The sequence below is a fragment of the Acomys minous genome (assembly GCF_964271855.1).
Source record: "Acomys minous genome assembly, chromosome: 14".
NCBI classification, from domain to species: Eukaryota; Metazoa; Chordata; class Mammalia; order Rodentia; family Muridae; genus Acomys; species Acomys minous.
Window position 1 is genome coordinate 33453149 of NC_140496.1, and position 25387 is coordinate 33478535.

General features: G+C 46.8%; 2 protein-coding genes and 1 pseudogene across 3 annotated transcripts in view; 1 reads left to right on the top strand and 2 right to left on the bottom strand.

Annotated features, from left to right (window-relative positions):
- The window catches only part of LOC311583841 (uncharacterized protein), a 44219-nt gene extending 41012 nt beyond the window's left edge, over positions 1–3207 (bottom strand). Inside the window, exon 1 of the mRNA XM_084757759.1 lies at positions 3058–3207. Within this exon, the coding sequence (XP_084613885.1) occupies positions 3058–3060 (3 nt within the window). The 5' untranslated portion in view covers positions 3061–3207. The remainder of the gene's footprint in view (positions 1–3057) is intronic.
- Positions 1–21929, top strand: part of LOC311583108 (THO complex subunit 4-like) — a 70030-nt pseudogene extending 48101 nt beyond the window's left edge. Inside the window, exon 3 of the transcript in view lies at positions 21800–21929. The product of the transcript in view is annotated as a THO complex subunit 4-like (transcript). The remainder of the gene's footprint in view (positions 1–21799) is intronic.
- On the bottom strand, positions 4435–7345 carry LOC311583860 (uncharacterized protein; the record flags this gene model as incomplete). The annotated part of the gene is made up of 3 exons (XM_084757780.1): positions 4435–5799; positions 6108–6778; positions 7028–7345. The coding sequence occupies 2 exons, from the start codon at positions 7343–7345 to the stop codon at positions 6488–6490; spliced, it is 609 nt and encodes a 202-aa protein (XP_084613906.1). The 3' UTR covers positions 4435–5799; positions 6108–6487.
- Positions 21930–25387: the final 3458 nt, after the last annotated feature.

Sequence of the window (25387 nt, forward strand, 5' to 3'; positions counted from 1 at the left end):
AGTAAAAAATCCAATACTCAGCCAAGACACTCTCAGACTATCCAGGGAGCAAACAGAAACCCGGAAACAATACTCCCACCTCTACAAGACAAAACCAGAAATCAACACCTACACCAATAATCATGTCAAATCTAGATACCTAGATAGCAGCACAGGCGCATAATCAATAACAGCCAGGAGCTGTGTCTCCAACAAGCACAAGCTATCATGGCACAGCAGGTCCTGAATATCCCAACATAGCTGAAGGCACCAGAAAAAGACCTTCATAGAGATCTTTAAAGGAAATGAATACATCCCTTAAAGAGATCCAGGAAAACACAAACAACTGGAGAAACCCAATAAACCCCTTAAATAAAACCAAGATACACTAAACAATGCTTGAATGAAGACATAGAACAGTTCAAAAATCTAAAAATGGAAATAGAAACAATAAAGAAAGCTGAAAATGGGGGAATCCTGGAAATGAAAGTCTTAGGACTACAAGGAAGGACAGTGGCAGGATTCCCTCTCAGATTGTGTACTAAAGGGAAATCTCAGGCACTGATGATACAATAGAAGCAAATTGGATACATTAGTTTAAAAAAAAGGATACAACCTAAATTTCCTGGCACAAAACATCTGGGGACTCTGGGATCTTATGAGAAGACCAAAACTATGACTAACTGCAATAAAGGAAGGAGAAAACCACCTCAGAGGTCCAGAAAATAGTTTCAACAAATCTATAAAAAGAAAAATTTCCTAACTTAAAGAAGATGTCTATCAAGGAACAAGAAGCATGCAAGCTGGGAGGTGGTGACAAACGCCTTTAATCCCAGCACTCGGGAGGCAGAGGCAGGCGAATCGCTGTGAGTTTGAGGCCAGCCTGGTCTACAAACTGAGACCAGGACAGCCAAGGCTACACAGAGAAACACTGTCTTGAAAAACAAACAAAAAAACAAACAAAAAGAAGCATGCCAAATAACAAAATAGATTGATTTAGAAAAGAAATTCCCCTTGCCACATAATAATAAAAACACTAGAAATGAGAAACAATATGAAAAGCTACAACAAAATATAAAACACAACAACCAAGTAAAATATACAGGCTGACTTATTAGAATTGTATCTGTCTCTCAATGCAGACTCTAAAAGCAGAAGGGCTTGGACACATGTGCTGCAATCCGGATTACTATACAAGAAAAGTTTCAATCACCATAAATGGATAAAATAAGATATTCTCTGATAAAGTCAATTTTTAACAATATTTATCTACAAACATAGCCTGACACAACGTGGTAGAACGAAAAAATCCAACTCAAGAAAGTTAACAATGCCCATGAAGACACAGGACATAAATAACCTCACATTAGCAAAACCAAAAAAACAGAAGGTGTACATACATGCCATACAGTTGCGACATACACACACATATACATATACACACTAACACACCACAACCAATAACAACAACAAAACACCAGGAATTAATAGGCACTGTTCATTGATATCTGTCAATATCACGACCTCAACTTACCAATAAAAAGACTCCGGCTTCCAGAATGGATGCTAAAACAGAATCCATCCTTCTACTGCCTACAACAAATACAGTTCAACAGCAAGGACAGACATTGCCTCAAGGCAAAGGGCAGCAAAAAGAGACTCTGAGCAAATGGACCTAAGAATCAAGCTGCTATGGCCACTTTAATATCTAAAAAATACACTTCAAACAAAAAGTCATCGAGAGATGGGAAGGACACTACGTATTCAAAGAAAAGAGTACCATGATATCTTTTAAATTCTTAACATCTATGTCCCAACACCAGAGCACCCAGCACCGTTAAAGAAACAGGCTTAAATCGCCATAGACCTTCATGCACTAATAGTGGGAGACTTCAGTATCTCACTCTTAACAAGAAACCGGTCCTTTAGGGGGGGAAAAAACCCGATAACTACCCCCAGGTAGCCAAAATTAAAAGCCAAAACAACCCAAGTTGTATTACAGAACATTCTACCCAAACACAAATGAATATACCCCTGTCTCACAACTCTTGTAACACTCTCCAAACTTAATGATACTCAAACGCAGCGCAATTCTCAACAGATACAAAGACGCTGTAGTAACCTTGCAAATTATCAGACCACCAAGGATTAAAGGGGCACACCATGACCAACAGACACAAGAGAAAGCTTAGAAACTCATGGAAACTGAACAACTTTCCACAGAATGAAAAAAGGGTGAAGATAGCAGTGTGCAGGGTGTGGTGGTGCACGCCTGCAATTCCAGCACTCTGGGGGGGGCAGAGGCAGGAGGATCTCTGTGAGCTCCTGGCCAGCCTGGTCTACAAAGTGAGTCCAGGACAGCCAGCGCTAACCAGAGAAACTCTGTCTCAGAAACAGAAAAGCAAAAGAAAAAAGAAGAAATACAGTGTTAGTAAACAGGCAGCAATGGAGCCACCCCTAGAGGCACTGATGACCATGGGAAAACGGAAAATACAAAGCCGCCCAGGAAGCACGTCTTCTGAAACAAGCCACCACCAGCAGGCAGGATTCAGGTCTATTAAAGCACGTGGGCACCTTGTGTGCATGCATGTGCACTTTCTGCACACGAGTGAGAAAGAATTGTAGAGGGAATTCCTCCCATCCCTTCCACCACACCTGTACTCTAGCGCATGAGCTTGCACCTTCTGCACTAAGAAGACTTGTAGAAGGAATTCCTCCCATTCCCCAAGCCATTTCCTTCTCTAGTCAGTCTCCAAAGACTGTCTCGGTATTCCCTTCCCATTAAAAAAAAAAAAATCAAACAAAAAAACAAAAAACTAGTATGGATCTGCCGCATGGCGGGATTTCTTTTACAGCGTACAGCCCGGCTGCATACATACTAATATAAAGACTATAGAAACCAATGACAATGACTCCTCAATCTATGCAAACTAATAGAACACAATGAGCAGTCCCCATTCAGAGGCCACAGTCTGGTCCAAAGAGTGACTAGGACCACCCCAGGGAGCACCCGCCACACCAGCTCCCCCTGCTCAGCTGCCTGCTCCTCCTGGTTGTGGGCAGTGACCCTGTGCTCACCATGTCTCGCCTTCGGAGCTAGCGGGAGCTCCCCTCACAGCACACAGCAGTTGCCTTGACCACATCACTCCAAACCATTAAAGCCTGCTCAGCTAGAGTGGAACCTGCAACATGGGACCAGGAATAACTCTCCTCCTTTTCCTGCTGACAATTCTGCCTCATGGCTCTGATTGGCTAGTGTGTCTTGAGTGACATGAGCAGAAGGGAAACCAGCACAGTGAGCCCTGGCCCAGGCTTCCAGCCCAGGGCCAGTCCTTTTCCGGATCTGCAGAGCTTTTCATTTCCATAGCGCTTGTGCCTGTCCTCCTATACTCAACCCCTTTGTCTTCTCACCCTGCCCCAGGGAGGACCAGCCACTCCAGCTCCTGCTGCTCAGATGCCTGCTCCTCCCTAGGTGTGCAGTGACCACGCCTTCAACGCCTTGGGACCTTGGAGCTTGTCTCAGCTCCCTTCAAGGCCCTCAGCAGGCACTTGCCCTTCTTCCTCCTGGAAGCAAGGAAGATAACATGTATGGCCCATTACTCAGCTGCCATGGACTTAACCCTCTGTGTCCCGGCCTGCCGGGGTTGGACTCACGCTCAGGGGGAGAATTTTCCTCTATGAGGACAGAACACATGACACGAAGAAGGAGGCAAGTCTGGATTCTGATCAACCCCATTTGTTGAAAAATTTCACAGTGTTTATATAGGCACAGAGGCATGGGTTTTTGCGTAAGCAAGGGTTGCTATGGATACCTAACTCTGGAGTGCTCCTTCAGGTATCTACCTTTAGCGCTGCTCTAATTCCAGGAGAGAAATTCCAGAGAGGGAAAGAAGTTGGGAAAATCTGGTTAGTCAGGAAAACGTTCCCGGAACTGTTGCTCGCAGGCAGCTGGCCTTTAATCTGATCTCACTAGAGTCTTACTGGAAAAGCTAGTTTATATCCAGAAAGGAGTAGCTCGGGAGTCTTAGAATGACCAGCCCCCACAATAAACCACAACAGGTCTAACTGCCAAACCACGACAGGGCCAGCTGGTTTCGAGTAAATGGCAGACTGCTGGAGAAATAGGAACCTAGACTCCGACAAGATGGCTCAACATTGGCCATATAGCCTGTCCCCTACACGTCTACCCCACAACTGCCCAAAATGTTAACACTTAAAGAGAGAGTTTAGGAAACAAGATTTTTATTTTGTGGCTGCATGCAGGGTTCAGGTAAACTGTAGCTACTTTTCACCTGGTACACATTGGACAATACTGGGGGGATGTGGGAAGCAAGAAACAGATTCTGTGTGTGTATGTGTGTATGTGTGTGTGTAGATACTGTAAGGCTCTTGTAAGACCCCCGACACGGCGGTCTTAACGTGGAGACCCCCACCAAGAACCAACGAGACCAAGGCTTCGGCTGCAACAAGCAAGAGGCTTTATTATTAAGGGGACGGGTACCCGGGCGTTTCAGTCTCCGGAGAGGCTGGCGCGCCCAGCGAGTTTTTAGGGGGTCCTTTTATAGGGATTTTGGCGGGAAGCTCGGTTACAGAAGCGAAAAAGCATAGTTACAGGGCTCTGATTGGTAAATTTAAATGAGGCGAGGTTATAGCCCGGTCATCGGATGGGAACAGGGGAGTTTGCCCACTCCCTGGGCCAGATGGCCGACTATAAATATCTTGTTTGACAAGGACAAGCACGCTTTCATCTGAGCCCCAGGCCTTATCTTACCCCGGGAACCTATTATTCTAGTCTTGCCTTGCAAGATAGCGTTACTGCTGCTATGCTTGCTATGTCGGGTGTACAGGGGAGGGGGTCTTACATTCCCCCCTCTTGTTGTAAACTGAATGAAATCTTTTATTCAATGACCTCTGGTTGTGCCTGTTGGAGCTGTTGGTATTGTTGGGTTAGAACCAAGGCCTGTACAACCGATAGGTGGTCTCGGTTTCGGATGAATTGCATCAGTCTGTTAAGAACGCAGGGCCCAAAAAGTAGGAGCAGGACAATAAATAACAAAGGGCCCGTAATGGTAGATATTAAAGTGGTGAACCAAGGAGCCTTATTAAACCAGTTTTTATACCAAGTTTGTCCTGATTTAAATTGTAACTGTCGCTGTTTTAGTCTTTTTCGCAGCTTAGACATACTATCTCTGACTACTCCTGTATGGTCAGCATAAAAACAACATTTTTTCTTGAGGGCTGCACAGAGCCCACCCTCTTTCAGGAACAAGATATCTAACCCTTTACGATTTTGGAGCACTACCTCGGAAAGGGAGGTCAGGGACTGTTCTCATGGCCTGCTGTAACTGCTGAAAATGAGCAACCTGAGTGAGAGCAGTAGTCCCGGTTCCGATCCCTGCCACAAACACCCCCCCCGACTGTTAATCTTTTTAATAGCAGTGTCAGAGTGATGGATATTGGCTCTCGGGGGTAGTGATTGATCCCCTTAAAGTGGTGGTATAGGTCGGAGGGGTCATGGGGCGAATTAGGTTCGGGAAAGTCTTATCTTTAAAGGGTTGTCGGTCTGATGTGTTTTTTATGTGTTCCCGTCTGTGTCCTTGGCCGCCTTGACGTGAGCAGCATGAATCCAGGTGGCAATTTTGTCTACCTTGAGAGCCGTCGGGGTAGTCAGGAGAACGGCGTAAGGTCCTTTTTAGCGGGGTTCGAGGTTTTTGGTCCGGTGACGTTGGACCCAGACGTAGTCTTTAACCTTATTTTGCACCTCTTGGAGGGCTCTTAGGTGTGCCTGGAGGGAAGGCCTGGTAGCAAAGGAGCCGATATCTGGGTCAGGGAAGTAAACAATAGGAACATGTGAACCATAGACAATCTTAAAGGGAGTAAGCCCATGTGGGCCAGGGGTGTTCTTAACCCTGTATTAGGGCCAGGGGTAGCAGGGCCACCCAGTCCTTAGTGCCAGCTGCAAGCGTTAATTTAGTCAAAGTCTCTTTAATAGATCTATTTATGCGCTCTACCTGTCCTGAACTCTGGGGTCTATAAGAACAATGTAATTTCCAATTAATCTCCAGTAGTTTGGCCACCTGCTGGCTTACCTGGGAGACGAAGGCTGGTCCGTTGTCGGACCCAATTACCTGTGGCATCCCGTAGCGAGGGAAAATATCATCTAAAAGCTTTTTGGAAACCACCTTGGCCGTCTCATGTTTGGTGGGGAAGGCTTCAGTCCATCCTGAAAAAGTATCTACGAAGACCAGCAGGTACCGGTATCCGTATATACCTGGTTTGATCTCCGTGAAGTCAATTTTCCAATGGGTCCCTGGCCGGTGTCCTCGGACCCTAGTTCCTGACAAATTTAAGGACTTGTTGGTATTGACCAGCGTGCAGGGCCGGCAATTGTCAATGGCTCTCTGGAGGGCCTCCTTTTTTTTCAATAGGTAAAAGTCCGTTTCTTCTTTTTCAAGGAGGGTCTTCATCTTCTGGGCGCTTAAATGAGTGAGCTTGTGGAAGTAGTCAATCAAATAGTCAGTTTTTTTGAGGGGACGACTACCTTGTCCTGGTATCGCCAATGGTCAGGGCCTTCAGGAAGCGCGCCCATCTTTTGAAGTCTTTGTATGTCGTCGTCGGTGAATTTCCAATTCCGGTCCTGCTGTCTTGGCGCTCCGGTGTCTCCTTGTAAGGAGAGCGTCTCGAGAGTGTCGAGGGGTCTTGTAGCGGCTTGGCGGGCTGTCTCGTCAGCCAGCCGATTACCTCGAGCCTCCGGAGAGTCCCCTTTCTGGTGGCCCGGGCAATGGATGATGCTGAGCTGCTGGGGTAAAAAGAGGGCCTTCAGGAGGGCCAGGATTTCAGTCTTATTTTTAATTTTTTTACCTTCTGAGGTGAGGAGTCCTCGGCGCCGATAAATTTTTCCATGTACGTGGGCTGTGGCGAAGGCATACCGGCTGTCTGTATAGACTGTTAGCCTTTTTTCTTTTGCCAGTTCCAGGGCCTTGGTCAGGGCGATCAGTTCAGCACGCTGGGCGGAGGTCCCTGGGGGCAGAGGGCTGGCCCATATTACCTGGTCGGTGGTGGTGATAGCCGCTCCGGCCCGTCGTGTCCCGTTATCCAGGAAGCTGCTCCCATCCGTATACCAAACGAAGTCTGGGTGAGGGAGGGGCTGGTCAGTGAGGTCAGGGCGGGTTCCGTGGATTTCCGCCAGGACTTGCTGACAGTCATGATCCTCGGGCCCGTCTGGGAGAGGGAGCAGCGTGGCAGGGTTGAGATTGGTTATTGGCCCAAAGGTGACTCTGTCCGAGTCTAAAAGCATGGCCTGGTAATGGGTAACCCGGGCGTTGGAGAGCCATCTGTCTGGGGGCTGCCGGACCAGGGATTCCATGGCATGGGGGACTAAGATAGTAATTGGCTGTCCCATGGTGAGTTTATTAGAGTCTTTAAGGAGTAAGGCGGCTGTAGTAACCATCCGTAGGCAAGGGGGCCAGCCTGCTGTCACGGAGTCCAGTTTTTTTTTTTTTTTTTAGAGAGGTAGGCTATAGGCCTTTTTCAGGGCCCCAGTCTCTGGATTAGAATTTCCTTGGCGTAGCCTTGTTTCTCGTCAATGAACAGCTCAAAGGGCTTGGTTAAATCGGGCAGCCCCAGTGCAGGGGCTGAGATTAAGGCAGTCTTAATAGCCTCGAAGGCCTGTTGATGGGTGGGCCCCCAGGCAAACATTGTTCCTGGCTTGGTAAGGGGGTACAGGGGAGCTGCCAGTTCCGCGAACCTAGGGATCCAGAGGCGGCAAAAGCCCGCTGTTCTTAAAAATTTTCTGAGCTGACGGGGGACCGCAGTGGCGGGATTTGGAGGACAGTTTGTTTCCTAGCCGGAGTGAGCCACCTCTGTCCATCCTTGATGGAGTAACCTAGGTAGGTTACTTCAGTCTGGCAAATTTGTGCCTTCTTGAAAGAGGCTCGATACCCCAGCCGTCCTAGGACTTGTAGGAGGGCGTGGGTTTCCCGTTGGCAGCTCTCCTTAGAGGGGGCTGCCAGGAGGAGATCGTCCACATATTGGAGCAATATGAGGTCTGGGTATCGTACCCTGAAGTCGGCCAAATCACGGTGTAAGGCCCCATCGAACAGGGTGGGACTATTTTTAAATCCCTGGGGCAGCCGTGTCCATGTTAGTTGCCCCGAAATCCCCAAGTTGGGGTCCCTTTATTCGAATGCAAAGAGAGGCTGGCTGGAGGGATGTAGTCTTAGGCAGAAGAAAGCATCCTTTAAGTCCAGCACAGTGTACCAGACATGGTCTGGGGATAGCCCTGTCAATAGGTTGTAAGGGTTGGGGACAGTAGGATGTATGTCCTCAACTCGTTTGTTGACTTTTTTTAAGTCTTGGACCGGCCGATAATCTCCCGTTCCGGGCTTTTTAACAGGAAGCAAGGGGGTGTTCCAGGGAGACTGACAAGGAGTCAGTATGCCTTGGTCTAGGAGTCTCCGAATATGAGGCCGTATTTCCAGGTAGGCTGCCTGTGACATAGGGTACTGCCGGATAGAGACTGGGGTGGCAGAAGTCTTAAGGTGTACTAATATGGGGGGCTGTTGGTGAGCTAGGCCCATTTTCCCAGTTTCGGCCCATGATGATGGATACAGGGCTTGCCAGTCTGGGCTAGGGGTATCGCTCCCAGGGGGGGGTCAGTCTCATACAATCTGTATTTATCCTCTAAATTTAATACCAAAGTCTGAATAGGCCGCCCTTGTGGTCCTGTCACACGAGTGTGCCCTTCTTCGAAGTGAATTTGGGCCTTGAGTTTGGTTAATAAGTCTCTTCCCAGGAGGGGATATGGGCAGTCCGGGACGTGAAGAAAGGAATGTGAGACCTTACCGGTGGCAAGATGTACTTTTCTTTCGGTGGTCCAGCGGTAAGGCTTCCCGCCAGTCGCTCCTTGTACCCAGGCAGTCTTTGTTGTCAGGGGCCCCGGTGCGGTGGTAAGGACGGAGTGCTGAGCTCCCGTATCCACCAAGAAGGTGACGGGTTGCCCCCCCCACATTTAGAGTTAGCCGGGGTTTAGGGGGAGGCTCCTGACCCTGACTTCTTCAGTCTTCCAGGTTGAGGAGAGCCGCAGAGGGGGGGGTTCTACGGGGCCCTTTGGGACGCCTGGGACAGTCCCGTACCCAGTGACCTCTCTCTTTACAATAGGCACATTGGTCCTTATCCACAGGGGTTTTTCTCCGTTCTCCCTGGCCCTGACTATCCTGGCGTCCTGAAACTACGGTGGCCAAAAGTCTACTCATTTTTCTATGTCTCTTTTTATTTCTAGCATTTTCCCTCTCTTCCGCTTCTTTTTTCAATCTCTCTTCCCTTTCTTCAGACTCTTTCCTAAGCCTTTCTTCTCTCTCTTCCGGCGTCTCTCTCTTATTATAAACTTTTTCTGCCTCCTTTAAAAGATCCTGAACTGTACTTTTTTGAGTTTTTTTTTTTTTTTTTAATCTCTCTAATTTGCATCTGATATCTGGGGCAGATTGTCAGACAAGGACATGGCTAGGGTGGTGGCCTGGAGAGGGTCTTCAGGGTCATATGGAGTATAGACCCTATAAGCTTTTTTTAGACGCTCAAGGAAAGCTGACGGCGTCTCATCTGCTTTTTGAGTAACCATCTTAACCTGGGCCAAATTGGTGGGCCGCCTGGCGGCTTTTTGGAGACCCGCTATAAGCAGCTGACGATAAAGGCGTAGGTGGGCCCTACCTTCCTCAGTATTGAAGTCCCAGTCGGGTCGTTCCAAGGGGAAGGCACTGGCTATCTCATTTGGCAGCTGGGTAGGCCGCCCATTAGCTCCTGGGACGCTCTTGCGTGCCTCCAGAAGGACGCGCTGTTTTTTCTCAGAGGTAAGGAGCGTCTGTAGAAGCTGTTGACAATCATCCCAAGTGGGTTGATGGGTGACTAGAATGGACTCAATAAGGGAGGTTAGCCGGGAGGGGTCCTTAGAAAAAGAAGGGTTATTATTTTTCCAGTTATAAAGATCTGAGGCGGAAAACGGCCAATATTGTACCTGGCCACCCGTGCCAGCCCGAAGGGGGAAGGCCTGAGAGGTCTGGGGTGGAACCTCGCGCCGGCTGCGGAGTCGGCCGGCCATTGGTGAGGCCTCGGTCGCTGCGGCGGGAGCGTCAGGGTGGGCGCAGGTCTGGAGCAATCAGGTGGCGGCGGCGCAATATAGAGACCAGCCCCAGGGGAAGCCGCTGCAGAGCCCTTGGGTTCTGAGGCCGTGAAGGGTCCCCAGCATTGTGCTCCTCCCGGTTAGAGGAGCAAGGGAGGCGGGAGGCGAGCAGGGGGATAGTGGGACTGACGTCGGGAGGTAGCCTCCGTGGGAAGGGACACCCGGATCTCGATACAGTCTTGGCAGCGGAGTCAGGAAGGAAAAGGATAGATTTCGGACGCCCTCCTGGCCAGCTCCTCGCCGCCCCACCCCCGGGCCGGAGCAGAGAGTAATTTATACAAAAGGAGGGCTCGCCTTAGCCTCGGGGAAATCCCAGGGACCGTCGCTAAATTCTCGCACCTCCCTAAAAGCCCGGATTGGCGGTGCCCGCCCCGCCGCGGCGAGAGGAGCATGCGCCCAGGGTTGAGCTGTTCTAAGGCGGGCGTGGTAAGAGAGGTGGGGAAAAGGAGAGGGCTGAACGAGGAAAGGTCTGACCCATGGAGGAGGGTCACGAACGAGAGATTCCCAAGTCATTATGTAGGGGACCTGGTCCGGATGACCGTGTGGTCCAGGATCTATAATTTTGGACTTGATCTGTAGAATGAGAGAAAGGTTAAAAGTGCCATCTTGTGGCCACCCGGTATAAAGCGTAGGCCATTTAGCAGAACAAAGACTTTTTCATCTGCCCTTGCGGACTTTTACTGACACTTTGTGCGCAATGGCACGGACTTCTTTGAAATGCTGCAAAGTAAGGGTTAGCGGGGTGACAAGAGTCTGACCCATGGTACCAAAAACACAAAACGAAACACAACAGAGGAAATCTAGACGCAAAAGACCAAAAAACAGCTTGCGCGGGACGCTTGCGCCAAAACGGAGGTTGGAGACGCAGGGGGTCCGGACTTTTCCCTGTCTCCCAGATGAGGCGAATAGCCTCTCAGATGGGCCGGGGGCCCCAGATTCGGATGGGACGGAAAGTCCCTACGGAATCCCGATGGGACCGTCTCCCACGGGCACAAGGGAGGAGTCTGAGAGCCCGTCAGCTCCTCCTCTCCTTGCCAGATTCAGAGAGTCTGCGCAAACACCGAGACACGTAACGATGAACAAAGACGAAATGACAACAAGACAACAACGACAAAGCCGGCCGGCACAAAGACAAAGGCTTACCTCCCGAATTTGGGTCGATGGTCCCCGGGCGGGGGTCTCGATCTCGCTGGGGCCTCCAAATGTAAGACCCCCGACACGGCGGTCTTAACGTGGAGACCCCCACCAAGAACCAACGAGACCAAGGCTTCGGCTGCAACAAGCAAGAGGCTTTATTATTAAGGGGACGGGTACCCGGGCGTTTCAGTCTCCGGAGAGGCTGGCGCGCCCAGCGAGTTTTTAGGGGGTCCTTTTATAGGGATTTTGGCGGGAAGCTCGGTTACAGAAGCGAAAAAGCATAGTTACAGGGCTCTGATTGGTAAATTTAAATGAGGCGAGGTTATAGCCCGGTCATCGGATGGGAACAGGGGAGTTTGCCCACTCCCTGGGCCAGATGGCCGACTATAAATATCTTGTTTGACAAGGACAAGCACGCTTTCATCTGAGCCCCAGGCCTTATCTTACCCCGGGAACCTATTATTCTAGTCTTGCCTTGCAAGATAGCGTTACTGCTGCTATGCTTGCTATGTCGGGTGTACAGGGGAGGGGGTCTTACACTCTCTCTCTGCCAGCCTGAGTACGTGACCCAGACGAGCTTGGAAAAATGACCCAGAGAGAATTAAAGGCCAGCTTAGCTTCAGTTTCTGAGATCAAGGTGGCCGACCGAGATAAACAATTTCAACTAAGGTAAACAATTACCATCTGGAAATTGTCTGGAAACTCCTCAACACCCTTCTTTGCAAAGAACAGCTCCCGAGGCCAAGGACCCCTGCAATAGCCAATAATAATTAGACAAGCACCCCTAGCGACCACCAGAGCCAATCCTAACATAGGGCACGCAGCCCCTCCTAACCTTTGCGGTTTTAGCCTTTAAAAGTAGTCTGTAACAATGACTCGGGGTGCCTGCCTCCCGAGTGAGTGCTGAGACCCCCTGACATGCGTCAACAATAAACCTTGTGCTTTTACATCAACACTGTGGTCCTCGAGTGGTCTCTCGCGATGACCCCCTACTACCCAAGTAAACTCTAGGGTCCAACAATATGTGTATAGGTAGGCAAATGTATCTCTAGCACACACCAAAACAAAAACACAGCTGTATTATGAAGGTTGTCTGCATGAACAGAACTGATATAATGAGTCTACATATGTAGAAAGTGGATTTAAGGGCTGGGCAGTGGTGGCACAAGCCTTTAATCCCAGCACTTGCAAGGCCGAAGCAGGAAGATCTATGTGAGTTCAAGGCCAGCCTGGGCTACAGAGTGAGTTCCAGGACAGCCAGAGCTGTTACACAGAGAAACTCTGTCTATAAAACAAAACAAAACAAACACACCAAAAAGTGGATTTAAGATGTGAGACACAGGGAGGTCCCCTGGTCAAGTTCCAGGAATGAGGGTGGCAGATGAGAGGCAAGCATGACCCAGGCTCTCATGTCACCACCCTCTCCCTCCTGCACTAATGCTCTGTTTCCCTGTCATTCATGAAGTAGGGGCCGCTAAACTGAGCTCCCCACCCCCACCCCATACTCTGTGCACTGTCTGGGTAAGATAAGAACTCTGAAACCCCCAGTCAGGAGGTGCATCAGGAGTCCAAGGGCAGCTTCACCTTTGAGACCAGGTTACAATGTGAGACTGTGTCTCAAATAAGCAAACAGACAAAAACCCAGAAAGACAGTGCTTAAAGAAAATGATACTTTATTTCCAGAGCCAGGTATCAAGGTTCAAATAGTGAACATTGTGGAATACTGAGTTTCCTTGTGGGAGAGACTACAGGAACTTTTAAAACAGAAGAAGGAGGGAGGAGAAGGAGGAGGAGGAGGAGGAGGAGGAGGAGGAGGAGGAAACAACAACATCATAGTCAATCCATTTCTTAGTCCATTTGTGGCTCCAGGCTTCACACCATCATCTTATTTGCCTGGACTAAAGTGAAGGCAGAGGACAATGCCTCTTCCAGATAAAAACCTCAAGACAAATACTACATCTCTGAAGAGCAGTGGAGGCCCAAGTCAATGTGCCCTGAGTGGGACTGGCCTGGCCTCCACAGTCCAGCAATTGCTGTGTCTCTTGCCTCTGTCTTCATCCCTCAGCTGGCTTTCTCTCCTCACTTGTGGCTCATGCTTCTTCCTGCATGGGAGCTTCAGGTAGAAGCAGGCTAGTGGCCATTTTTTATAAGAGATTTATCTTTCATCTTTCAATGGTTAACTGAGTCCCAAAGAACACGCAGGCAACCAAGCAGAGACCTGATGCTCAAGGACTCTCCTTCCTGGAGTGCACAGGTTGGGATCCGGAGCTCATCTGTCCCTGGATGCCCTTACTGACTCCAGCCCTTCAGCCTTGTGCTGGGGATAGGTGATGCTGATCTCAGGTTAGTAAGAATGTAACCTCAGAGCTGTAGGGCTCTGCTGGTTAAGGTTGAAATCTGGTCTTCAATGGATATCCAAATCTAAGCTGGGACTATGAAGAATGAACTCCCTTTCTCAGCTGAGGCCCCTCACTCCACCTGATCTGGTGACCTAAGAAGAATCCAGCTCTTCTCTGTAGTCCCTTAGTTTATTCCTACCCCAGGATCCCATCCAGGATACAGGATACACTTAGTCCTCTCCCTGAGTTCCTCTCTCACAGAGCACTATACAACAGTTGCTTCCAGGACCAGATTTCATTAGCTGTGTAAACCAGTCTTATACTGTGTGTACTGAGCCAGTTTGATGGCTAACACTCTATTTCTCACAACAATACTCTGCAGGAGGTGTTATTGTCATCATTTGAATGGCAAGGGAAACGAGACAAGATCAGAGAAGGGACGTTACCCAAGGTTAAACTGCTGCACAGTGGCTGGGCTGGGAGTCTGACTCTAGCAGTCCAGTTCCCGAGGCTGTGCTCTAAGGTACCAGACTCCACGAGACATGCATAAACCTGGGTCAGATTCCTTCCTGTAGACGGTCCTACCATACCTGAACATAGCTCCTGCTGAGGGCAGGATGGCAGAGACATCCAGAAGATGAATGGCCACAGAGACCATGAAGGGAACTAGTGTGTGTCAGCACACAGCACTCTCTGTACATTCCCTCACGTACAACCGAAACTCAAAGGAAATGCTGGCCTAAATATAGAATGGTGCATAATTATTTATGCATTAGGTGTGTGAGGAGCAGAGATTGCTGTGTATAACTAAAACTCCTCAAGAACAATAAATGCAGTCTGGAAATCCATCCCATCTAGACATTTGCTCACACATTTGGAAACAGCCATGAACACTTCAAAATCAAGTGCACCAGATGCTCAGGTAATCATGCAGTGAAAACAGGAAGGCATTTTCCCTCATCCTAGCAAGACAGTATGGAGACTGTCTTTTGGAAGGACACAAAAACACAGATGTTTCTTCTCCACATCTGCAAACATAGCACTTTCTGTGTCACTTGACTAGGAAGGAGCTCCCAATCTCTGTAATGACTGAAGATTGAAAGGAAGGAACAGTCAAACCTAAGCCTGACAGCAGAGTCACCACCCATCCTTGCAAGGGAATCCCGTGAACTCCATGGATGAGGTACAAAAGGTAAGGGTGTCATAGTGTGGCTGTGTGTCTTGCAAAGAAGGCAGAATGGACAAGCTGAGTGGAGTCTTTGAGTGGGGCCTTCCTTGACTTAGTGTCTGAGAGAGGCTTGACAAAAGGGTAAATCATCATGTCTTTCTGCTTTACTGCCTGTCAGAGTAGTTGCTTGTGTTACAGACTATTCTATTCCCAGAGGTTGATGCCTTCCTAGTGAGTTCTACACGGGGTAATATGTTTGAGATTTCATAACTTTGAGAATAGTAAATCTTTTTTCTACATAAAATACCAAGCCTAGCTGGGCGTGGTGGCGCACACCTTTAATCCCAGCACTCAGGAGGCAGAGGCAGGCGGATCGCTGTGAGTTCGAGGCCAGCCTGGTCTACAAAGCGAGTCCAGGACAGCCAAGGCTAACACAGAGAGACCCTGTCTTGAAAAACAAAAAACAAAAAAATAAAACAAAAAAACCCAAAAAAAAAAAATAAAATAAAATACCAAGCCTGAGACATTTTCTTAGAACAACAAAACATAATACAATTGTGATATTTCTTCAGTTTCGTCTAGTAAGTTTAAATTTTTTAAAAATTTATTATAATTTATCCACATTCTGTCCCAATTGTTGTCCCCTTGCTCTTATCTTCCCATCCAACTCTCCCTCCCTCTTCTACCATATTCCCCTCCCCTAGGTATCAGATGACTTGGGGGACAGCCCCCACCTTCTGAGCTCAGCCTATCAGTTCTCATGAGGATAGCCTGCATACCCTTTCTCTGTGTCCCCCCAAGGCCACCTTGCCAAGGGTCAGTGATCAAATCACCAGTACCTGAGTTCTTGTCAGAGCCAGTTCCTGCTCTCCTCCCCTTGCCAATGTGGAGAATGAGCTGTCCATCTACTAGGGCTGAATAGGGCTTCTGGTTCTCTGTTTGCAATGTCCTTGGTTGGTGTATCAGTTTGTGCAGCCCACACTCACACCCTGGTCCAGATCTGTTGAGACTGATGGCCTCCATGAGGGGTGCCTGAGCTCTCTGGGTCCTTCAATCCCCATTTTCCATACCACTCTCAGAGCTCTGTTCAGAGTCCAGCAGCCAGACCCAGCATCTGTCCCAATCCCCTGCAGGGTGGAGTTTCTCAGAGGACATCTATGTTGGGCTAATATCCATTTATAAGTGAGCACATACCATTTGGGTCTTTCAGGGTCTGGGTTACCTCACTCAGGATGACTGTGTCTTGATCCATCCATTTGTCTGCAAATTTCAAGATTTCCTTGAGTTTGATAGGTAAATAATATTCCAGTGTGTAAATATACCACAGTTTCTTTATCTATTCTTCAGTTGAGGGACATCTAGGTTGTTTCCAGATTCTGGATATTACAAATAAAACTGCTATCAACATAACTGAGCAAATGTCCTTGTTGTGTGGTTGGAGAATCGTTTGGGCATATGCCCAGGAGTCGAATATGTGGGTCTTGAGGTAGCACTATTCCCAATTTTCTGAGAAAAGACAAGATTGATTATCAAAGTAGTTATACAAGTTTGTAATCCCACCAACATAGGAGGTGTGTTGCCCTTTCTTCACATCCTTGCCAGCATGTGATGTCACTTGAGTTCTGGACCTTAGCCATTCTGATAGATGTAAGATGGAATCTCAAAGTTGCTTGATTTGAATTTCCGTGATGACTAGGGACATTGAGCATTTCTTTAACTGTTTCTTGGCCATTCAATATTCCTTTGTTGGGAACTCTCTGTTTAGTTCTGTACCCCATTTTTAATTGTATTGTTTGACTTGGTAGTTTTTAATTTCTTAAATTCTTGATATATAATTTGGATACTAGGGGATATTAGCCCTCTGTCAGAAAGAGGTCATGTTAGTTTGTTAAAGTGATGCTATTGTAGAAATGGGTCCATTCTCTATTTTTAAATGGTTTTAAAAATAATATTGGAATCTTCTTCACAAAAAATCTGTACACTCAGCATTAAAAGTACAATATTTTGAAATTTTTATTTTGGTTATTGGGGCTATATGTAATTCTTGCCAAGATTGCTTGTAACAGAATTTATTAATGTGTCAGGAGAAAAAACACCCAGCATGGAAAGTATACGAAGAGTTTGTGCCTTCAAGAAATAGTGGATAAGCCTGCAGTGGTGGCACATGCCTTTAATCTCACCACTTGGGAGGCAGAGACAGGTGTATCTCTGTGAGTTCAAGGCCAGCCTGGTCTACAGAGCTAGTACCTGGACAGCCATAGTTGTTACACAGAGAAACTCTGTCTAACCCCCTCCCAAAAGGTAGGATAAACAAAACCATTTAAAGTAACAAGAAAGAGTTATAGATTGGGATATTGGAAAGTAACCACAAGCTATGAGACACATGGAAAAAGGAATACAGAGGTGAACAAATATTTTCTTCTAAATGTGGACAAAGTGTCTTGTGATATCCTCAGAAGACCAGATGACCATCTGATGGGGGTCTGAGAGGACAGCCTATCAGTCTCTTTCTGGTAAGTCAGTCTTGTCTGGGTCATGGGATTCCATCACTATTAAACCTGGGAAGAATAACCTCTCAGTCAAAAGGCCTTTCTTTCTCTGTACTTCGGGAAAGAAAGATGAACAGAATCCAAATTGGCCATAATGTGGGGCTCTGGGTATCATTTTCTGAATCCCAGCAAAATATCAATTGACTAACAAAATGGCAAAATATGATATCAAAGAGCAAGTCTATCTTTCTTTCTTTATTAAAATATTTATTTATTTATTTATTTATTTATTTATTTATTTATTATGTACACAGTGTTCTGCCTGCATGTACTCCTGCAGGCCAGAAGAGGGGACCACATCTCATTATAGATGGTTGTGAGTCAGTATGTTGTTGCTGGGAACTGAACTCAGGACGTTTGGAAAAGCAGACACTGCTCCTTAACTTCTGAGCCATCAGCCCAACTCCACCTTCCTAGTTTTCGTACCTGGTTGTGAGAAGTCATGATATGGGGTCTTGATACTACTGGTCTATATAGCAAACACCAGGCTAGCCAGGGCCACATAGTAAGACCCTACCTCAATAACCAAAAGTTAAATAAAAATAATGGGTGCACTTGAACAAATCAAAATAAATTCAGTTTATCAGACAGTAGTGTATGCTCAATTTTCTTAACCAATATATTTTATGAACAACTTAGTTACCAAGCATATGTCACTTATAACCCGACTAACCAAAACAATAGGAAATGAGGATTAATGGACACAATAACAAAACTGTAAGGATATCAGTTCAGAGGAATGATTCTCCTGCCACAATGTGCAGGATTTCTTCTGCTGAAACCTAGAGTAACCAGAACCCAGAACCTCAGCAGGAGCCGGAGCCCCAAAGCCTTCCCTCCAGCAGTTCTCTCTAGGAGCATCTTGAACTGCAACGATGAACAGCCAAAACTATCCCATGTCTCCAAAAAGCCCCGCCTCCAGTTCTGGGCTCATTTATATATCTCCTCCCAGAGTCTGGTCACAGGATCTTTTCAGCCGGCAACAATCAAGCTCCTGTATGAGGTGGTTGGTCTTCTAGTGGATTAACCTCACCTGTTCTCTCACAAGACCCTTCCAATCCTGCACTTGGGATCCTAAAACACAGGTTTATCTCTCCTTCACAGTAGTATTTTCAAATTCAAAACACAAGGTATAGACAGAGAGAATTATGTCTGTGGTGGAACAGACACCGTACTAACATCAACAATACATGAAAAATGGAAACTCACAAATCATTAAGAGGCAAAATCATGAGTAAGTACTTTAGCTATGGAAACAAATAGCCTGTGAGCATGTGCAAAGTTTTCTCTCAGTAGCATCAGAGGCACATATATTAAGAAAAAATATCATTTCACTAGAAGACTCCCTCTCCAAAAGATGTTTTCATGGCAACTGACAGGAAGGCACTTAAGTTTCCTATCTCCTTGCCATCACTGGGGTATGCTTAGGTACAGGGATGGCTAGCTATGAGGGGAACTACATTTCCCAGAGCCCTTTGCAGCAAGCTGTGACCATGGGACTCATCAGTTTCTTACCAGTTACATCAGTGGAATGTCTGGGTGCTCTGAGTGCTTGGATTTCAACAGCTTGTATCTGCTCTTCCCTTGGGCAAGCCAGAATACAAACAAATTCAAGACTCAGTTTCAGACAGGAAGTCATGTCACAGCTCTAGACTCTGGTAGTAGTGCAAAGTGGAAGTAGCCTGAATAAATGAATGAAGCAAAGGGATCCTAGCAGGGGGACAACACACCTCCACATTTACATGAGCAAGGAAGAGACTTCTCCTGAGGAATGGTGAGAGCACACTTCTAATCTCAGCCATTCAGGAGCCTAAGGTGGGAGACTGTTGTGACTCCAAGAGCAGCCTGATCTACTAAGAGAGATCTAGGCTATCCTGAGCTACACTGAGACTGTCTCAAAATGACAACGACAATGCAAATAGAAGGCTCTATATTTTATGTCACAGTTTAATATTACTGCTATTACTACTATTACTGCTATTCTCATTTATAATTAGATATGTGTAAACACAGACATACATATATGTAGGTATGTATGTATAGTCTCACTCTATGTAGCGCTGGCTGCCCTACAACTTACTATGTAGTGCAGGCTGGCTTCAAATCAGAGTTCTGTCTTCCTCTCTCCTCAGTTGTGAAATTTCATGTATGCACCACCATGTCCAGCGTTTTTCTTTTTCTTGGAACAATCTAGATGGTCCCTTAACTAACACATTGGTCGATTCTTGTGACTGTTGCATGTAGTGTGTTGTGTTCTCACGCTCCCCTGGTAGAAGCATAAAAACCCCAAGTGTAACAGACACGTGGAGCGTGGCTATGGTATGGCTACTCAGGATTGCAAAACTACAAACAGCTCACATTTCTAGGAAAAGTGGAAGTTCCCTGCGGTGCTTCCACATCCTGCAATACTACATATCAGAGAATATTTGGTATGCTAATGAAATAATGGCTGCTGGTATTAATTAATTATTGATATGATGAAATTAAGTAAACACTGAAAGTCATAGGAATATATACTGATTATTCCCAGTGCTAGAGATGGAAACTACATTCCTGTCCCTTCCAGACAAACACTTTACCATTATCCTACAACCTTTGCATTGTTAAACTTCATATTTTGAAAAATACAAATAAATATGTGCATATATACATATGCAGCTCTGGTTATGAGTATCCATCATTAAAATTAACAACCTTTGATAGACATTTACATTTCAAATATTTCTAGTTACACAATGCGCTCCTGGAGCACAGCGACAAGCCAACACACAAAAGGCCCAAGCAGCTGCTCCCGTCCTTACCTTCGACTTGACTTTGCTTCTTTGCTACGATCTTCTTCTCATTTTTGAATGTGCTCAGTGTGACCCTTCTTCAGCTGCCCAGACTTGCTTTCAATGGACAATTTCTTTCTGCCAGTCCTCCTTGCAGAACAAAAGGAATCTCCCTTTGGCCTCTGCTCAGACTCCAGCCAGTGCTGGGATCCTGCCATGCAGGCCACAGTTGCCTCCCGTCCTGCCTGCTAAAAGGAAGGGATGCAGCCCTGGGCTGTCGTCCAAAGGGATGGATGGCAGTTACCTTGCGAACTCGCTCAGCGGTTTAGAAGGGCAGCGAGGGTGTTAATGCTCAGAAGCACCTACTTCAGCACAATGGAGTTACTGTGTAAGGAGCCTACTCAGCATCCTCTGCTTCCCAGGTTTCCAGGCACCTGGGCTCTTTCTGGGCTGCCTCTTGGCTCCTGCTGCCCCCTAGCGGCTACAATGATACATTCCCTAGAAACCATGCTCCTGCCCTCCAACCAATCAGTGCTGTTTGTGTTGGGACTCTGGCAGGGAGAGAATGGCTGTTTCTGGCCTAGACTACCTAGGCCAGGTGTGAGCCCTGTGGTGGGAGGAGACAGCACTCATGAGCCTAACCCTGGCCTCTGCTCTTGGGTCGTCCTGGAAAATGTCTGCCTTTTGTGGCCAAGCTGAACAGGTCCCTGTCATCCTGAGGTTGATGAAAGCATTTAACTGGGGGACTGTGTACACTGTCAGAAGATGAGGCCATGACCATCCTGAAGGTGAGCATGGAAACAGGCAGACATATGGCTGGAATAGCAGCTGGGAGCTTATATCATGAGACAAAAACAAAGAGGCTGATAGAAACACTCACACACACACACACACACACACACACACAGAGAGAGAGAGAGAGAGAGAGAGAGAGAGAGAGAGAGAGAGAGAGAGAGAGAGAGAGACAGAGACAGAGACAGAGACAGAGACAGAGACAGAGACAGAGACAGAGACAGAGACAGAGCGACAGACAGAGAAGCAGAAACAGAGAGAGATGTTAGTGACTGTTTTAAAAATGTGTGTGTTCACAGGATGGCCGACGAAATGGACATCATTAACGTGAACCTGAGCCAGCTAGGCAGCAGCTGAGGAGGGACCGGGGTCACAAGGCAGCCACAGTGGCACAGTGCACGCAACCGCGCGGGTGAACCAAGGCTGTGGGCCCTTGAAACCTGCCTGCCATCGCTCTTGGTGCTGTAGACCTTAGCAGAAACCAGCCTGCACCATACAGCGGACCTAAACAGCTCCCGGACAATTGGCAGCAGGACCTGTTCCACAGAGGCTTCTGGGGTGGAGCCGGCATGGAGATGGGTGAGAAGCTGCTGATGTCAAACGTCGGAGTGCCAGATGCTGATATTCAGGAACTCTTTGCTGAATTTGGAACGTTGAAGAGAGCAGCTGTGCACGAAGATCACTCTGGATGAAGTTTAGGGACAGCAGATGAACGGAAGCCCAACGCCCTGAAGGCTATGAGCAGTATAACGGTGTCCCTCCGGATGGCCATCCTATGACATCCAGCTTGTCACATCATAACGTGATACACAGAGAAGTCCGGCACAAAAGCATTGACAGAGGTATCATGGCAGGAAACCGTGGAACGGGGGTTTTGGTGACGGCGGCAGAAGGAGAGGAACCCGCGGAGGCAGCCAGGGAAGAGGTAGAGGCATTTGCGGGAACTCAAAGCAACATCTTTCTGCTGAGGAGCTGGATGTACAGCTGGATGCGTAGAAGGCAAGGATGGACACCAGCTAAACAGCTGAGCAAATCTGCACACGTACCTGGCTCAGGAGCCTTGGCCATGATCTCTAGAGGGAAGGATGGCAACTGGACTGTGTGGGCAATGGTGGGTTTGTTTCTCGGTCCCCCCCCCTTTAAAATAGGATCTAAAAACTCTCGTAAAGGCTTTCCCCTCCCCCTTTTAAAATTCTGAAACAGACCTGTTATATACTGAGTTATTTTTGAGGTAAGTTTTACTGATTGCAGTTGGGGAGAAGGTGTCACTTTCACTTTTGCCATAATAAAATAGAAATGTGTGAAAAAAAATAAAAAATAATAAAAAATAAAATGTGTCTTGTTTGTTGTGCTTTTTCTATTCAACTGGCTAGCACCCAAATAATTGAGTCTGGCCTACTATATTTGTGTAGTAAGCTTGACTGCACAAGAACTGAGCAGTGTTAATCTTCTCCTGACACTCTGTGCTAATCTGGCTTCCTCCCAGTGTGAATCCCCAGACACTTGCACTGTATGGATGTCTGTGCTCCAGCTGCTCATTTCATATGGAGGCTGCTGGACCTCTGCTGTGGATGAATCCTCTAAGTCCTCTCTCTTCCTTCTCCTTCCCGAGCTGCCAGGAAGTCCATTCCTATTCCCTGCTCAGCTTAGTGATTGGCTGTTAAGCTGTTTTAATGGTATTAGGAGAGGACAATTGGGGAACAAAGTTTAGACAGCCTGAAGAAAGTACATTCTCAGACCAAAGATTGCAACCAGCATTGTGGAACGGAAGCAGAGAAATAAACATTTGAATCTTTACACAGTACACATTGACATAATGTCTATGAGAGAAACAGAGGGAGAGAGAGAGGGAGAAAGAGACAGAGACAGAGAGAGAGAGAAAATGAGACAGAGAGAGAGAGAGAGAGAGAGAGAGAGAGAGAGAGAGAGAGAGAGAAGAGAAGAGAAGAGGAGAGGAGAGGAGAGGAGAGGAGAGAGTGGGCATGCATGGGAACCGCTGTCATTCAAATTACATCAGTCCTATACTTGAAGCATCTAGAGGCTCGAAAAGGATGACTGCTTCCTCCCAGATGTTGAGACCACTTTGGGTACCACAGTCAGCATCTTTCTGCAACCACAGCAACAGCAGCTCACCAGATTCTTCATACACCATTGCACACTATCATTATTATAATCTAGGCTAGTCAGCTTGGCTCTTGTACTTATAGTTGAGAGTCTTGTGTTTACCCATCTGCCCTCATGGGAATCCTCCTGCCTGCAACACCACTCCCAGCTTTAATCACTTTTAATAGAAAATATTTAAAAATCAGAGACAGGATACCTATCTTCATCTCATCATGCTATCTGTGTTACACACTTATCTGGCTGTTATCATAAGATATCCTGACAAAGGCACTGTAAGAGTCATAGGCTTTATTCTGACTTCCAGTTGGAGAGGAAGTCCATCCTGGGGAAGGCATGACATCAGGAGCCTGATGTATTTGGTCCAGTGTCCAGAGGTTCAGAAGGTGAACACACCTCTTCAGCTTTTGTTTGCCTTTTCTTCAGTCCAGGACCCCAGCCTATGGGATACAGCCACACACATGGCTAAGGTGGGTTTCCTCATTCCAATGAACCTAATTTAGAAGATCCCTCACCGGCATGCTTGCCCTAGGCTTGTGTCCTGAATCCCTCTAGATCCCAGCAAGTTGACAACATCAACTAGCACACTGTCCAATCAGCAGTCACTATAATATGTTGACTGATCATGGCTTAACATTACTCATTTTAGTATTAGTATCTACAGTGAGCACTTTACACACATTCCCACAAGAACACAGAAGTTGGGCATTACTGCACTAATAATAACAGCGAGAATCAGAAGACAACATGCTCGGTACCTAAGGTCTAAGAAGAAGAATGTGCAAGGCTCATCTTCCTGAATACTTTGGCTTGTGCTATAGCTTCCAGGCAAACACCTCTTTCTTTTTAATTTAAATATTTTTTTATTATTATGTATTCTGTGCTCTGCCTGCATGTACAGAAGAGGGCATCAGATCACATTATTGATGGTTGTGAGCCTCTATGTGGTTCCTGGGGAATGAACTTATGACCTCTGGAAGAGCAGTCAGTGTTCTTAACCACTGAGCCATCTCTCCAGCCATAAACACCTCTTTCAATCTTGAGTTGTTGTTGCTTTTCCTTTGTTTGTTTGTTTGGTATGTTGTGTTGTTTGTTTATTTTGAGACACCGGATTTAAAAAGAAGAGTGGGGAATATCTTGCGCCACACTGAGAGAATGTTGTCTTGTGTGCACAATGGCGTATTGACTTTACATGGGGAATTCCAGGGGCTTTTAACACCTGCAAACAGGATGATGTAGGTTCTCCTATGGACTCCCAGCCATATTCAGACCCTGCCTTTACCCAGAGTCTCCCATTGTGGACTGCTGATGTATAAAGTTGAGATGACAGATTTGTGTTGTTTAAAACTGTCATACTTTCAGCAGTTTAAAAATTGCTGCTCTGGAAGTACCAGGAAGTTTTTCTTACATAGACTTAGTTCCTTGTTTCTGCTCTGTAGGACGTGCTTCTGTTCTTTGCCTATTCTCAGAATGACAGGAGGGGATATGTTCATGTTGCTGTGTACTAGTGGCTGGGCAGCTTCCTTCATTTCTTACTAATGAATTGGAGCAGAGTGAAATGTTGCTTGGATGTGAAGAATCTGGGAAAGATCAACTATAGAAACCTCAGGAAGAAGATCTAAGTCAACTAAAGCAGCAAGTGTGCAAAGACTATCAGGAACTCCGTACGAGGAGGTGAACTTTGCACATGAGATGAAAGGTCACTAGTGCCCTAGTACAAGGAAAGTGTTCAGTAACACCACAAGAAAAGTCTCTAATGTTGTTGCAACACCTTCAGACTGGTGATCAAGTGCACTCTGACCGTCACAGAGATCACACAAGCCCTGTGGACACCTAAAAAAAGATGAGATTCTATATTGCAGTTTCATAGATCAGAAACAACACAATCAAGTGAAAAGAATCTGCCTGTCCTCACACAAGAGCAGGACACTAGCCAGGAAAAAGTGAAAAGAGAAGTTCAGTGGAGAAAATTTCTTACACAGAGAAGAGTCAAAACAAGTTTTCTGGGACAAGCACAGGTACAATGTGCATACACGGCAGCAGCAACGCCATTCTCAACAACTACATCTCAAGACCAACTCCTGAGGCCAGGAAAAGGATAGTGAGGACCAAGAGATGGGTAGTGGACACCATCAGGGCCCTGATGTCACAGCAGGCATGGAAAAGAATATTAGAAGTGAAGTAGCCCCATGGACACAAGATGAGATCCTAAGTGCAGCCTCAAACCTCAAATTCCTGGAGGAGACATGCAGACACCAAAGGACACCCAGAGCTCAAACATGACATCATCAACTTTTAAATGAGCCTTCTCATGGAAAGAAATGAAAACCAGATACCCAAGAGTTCACACATTTAAC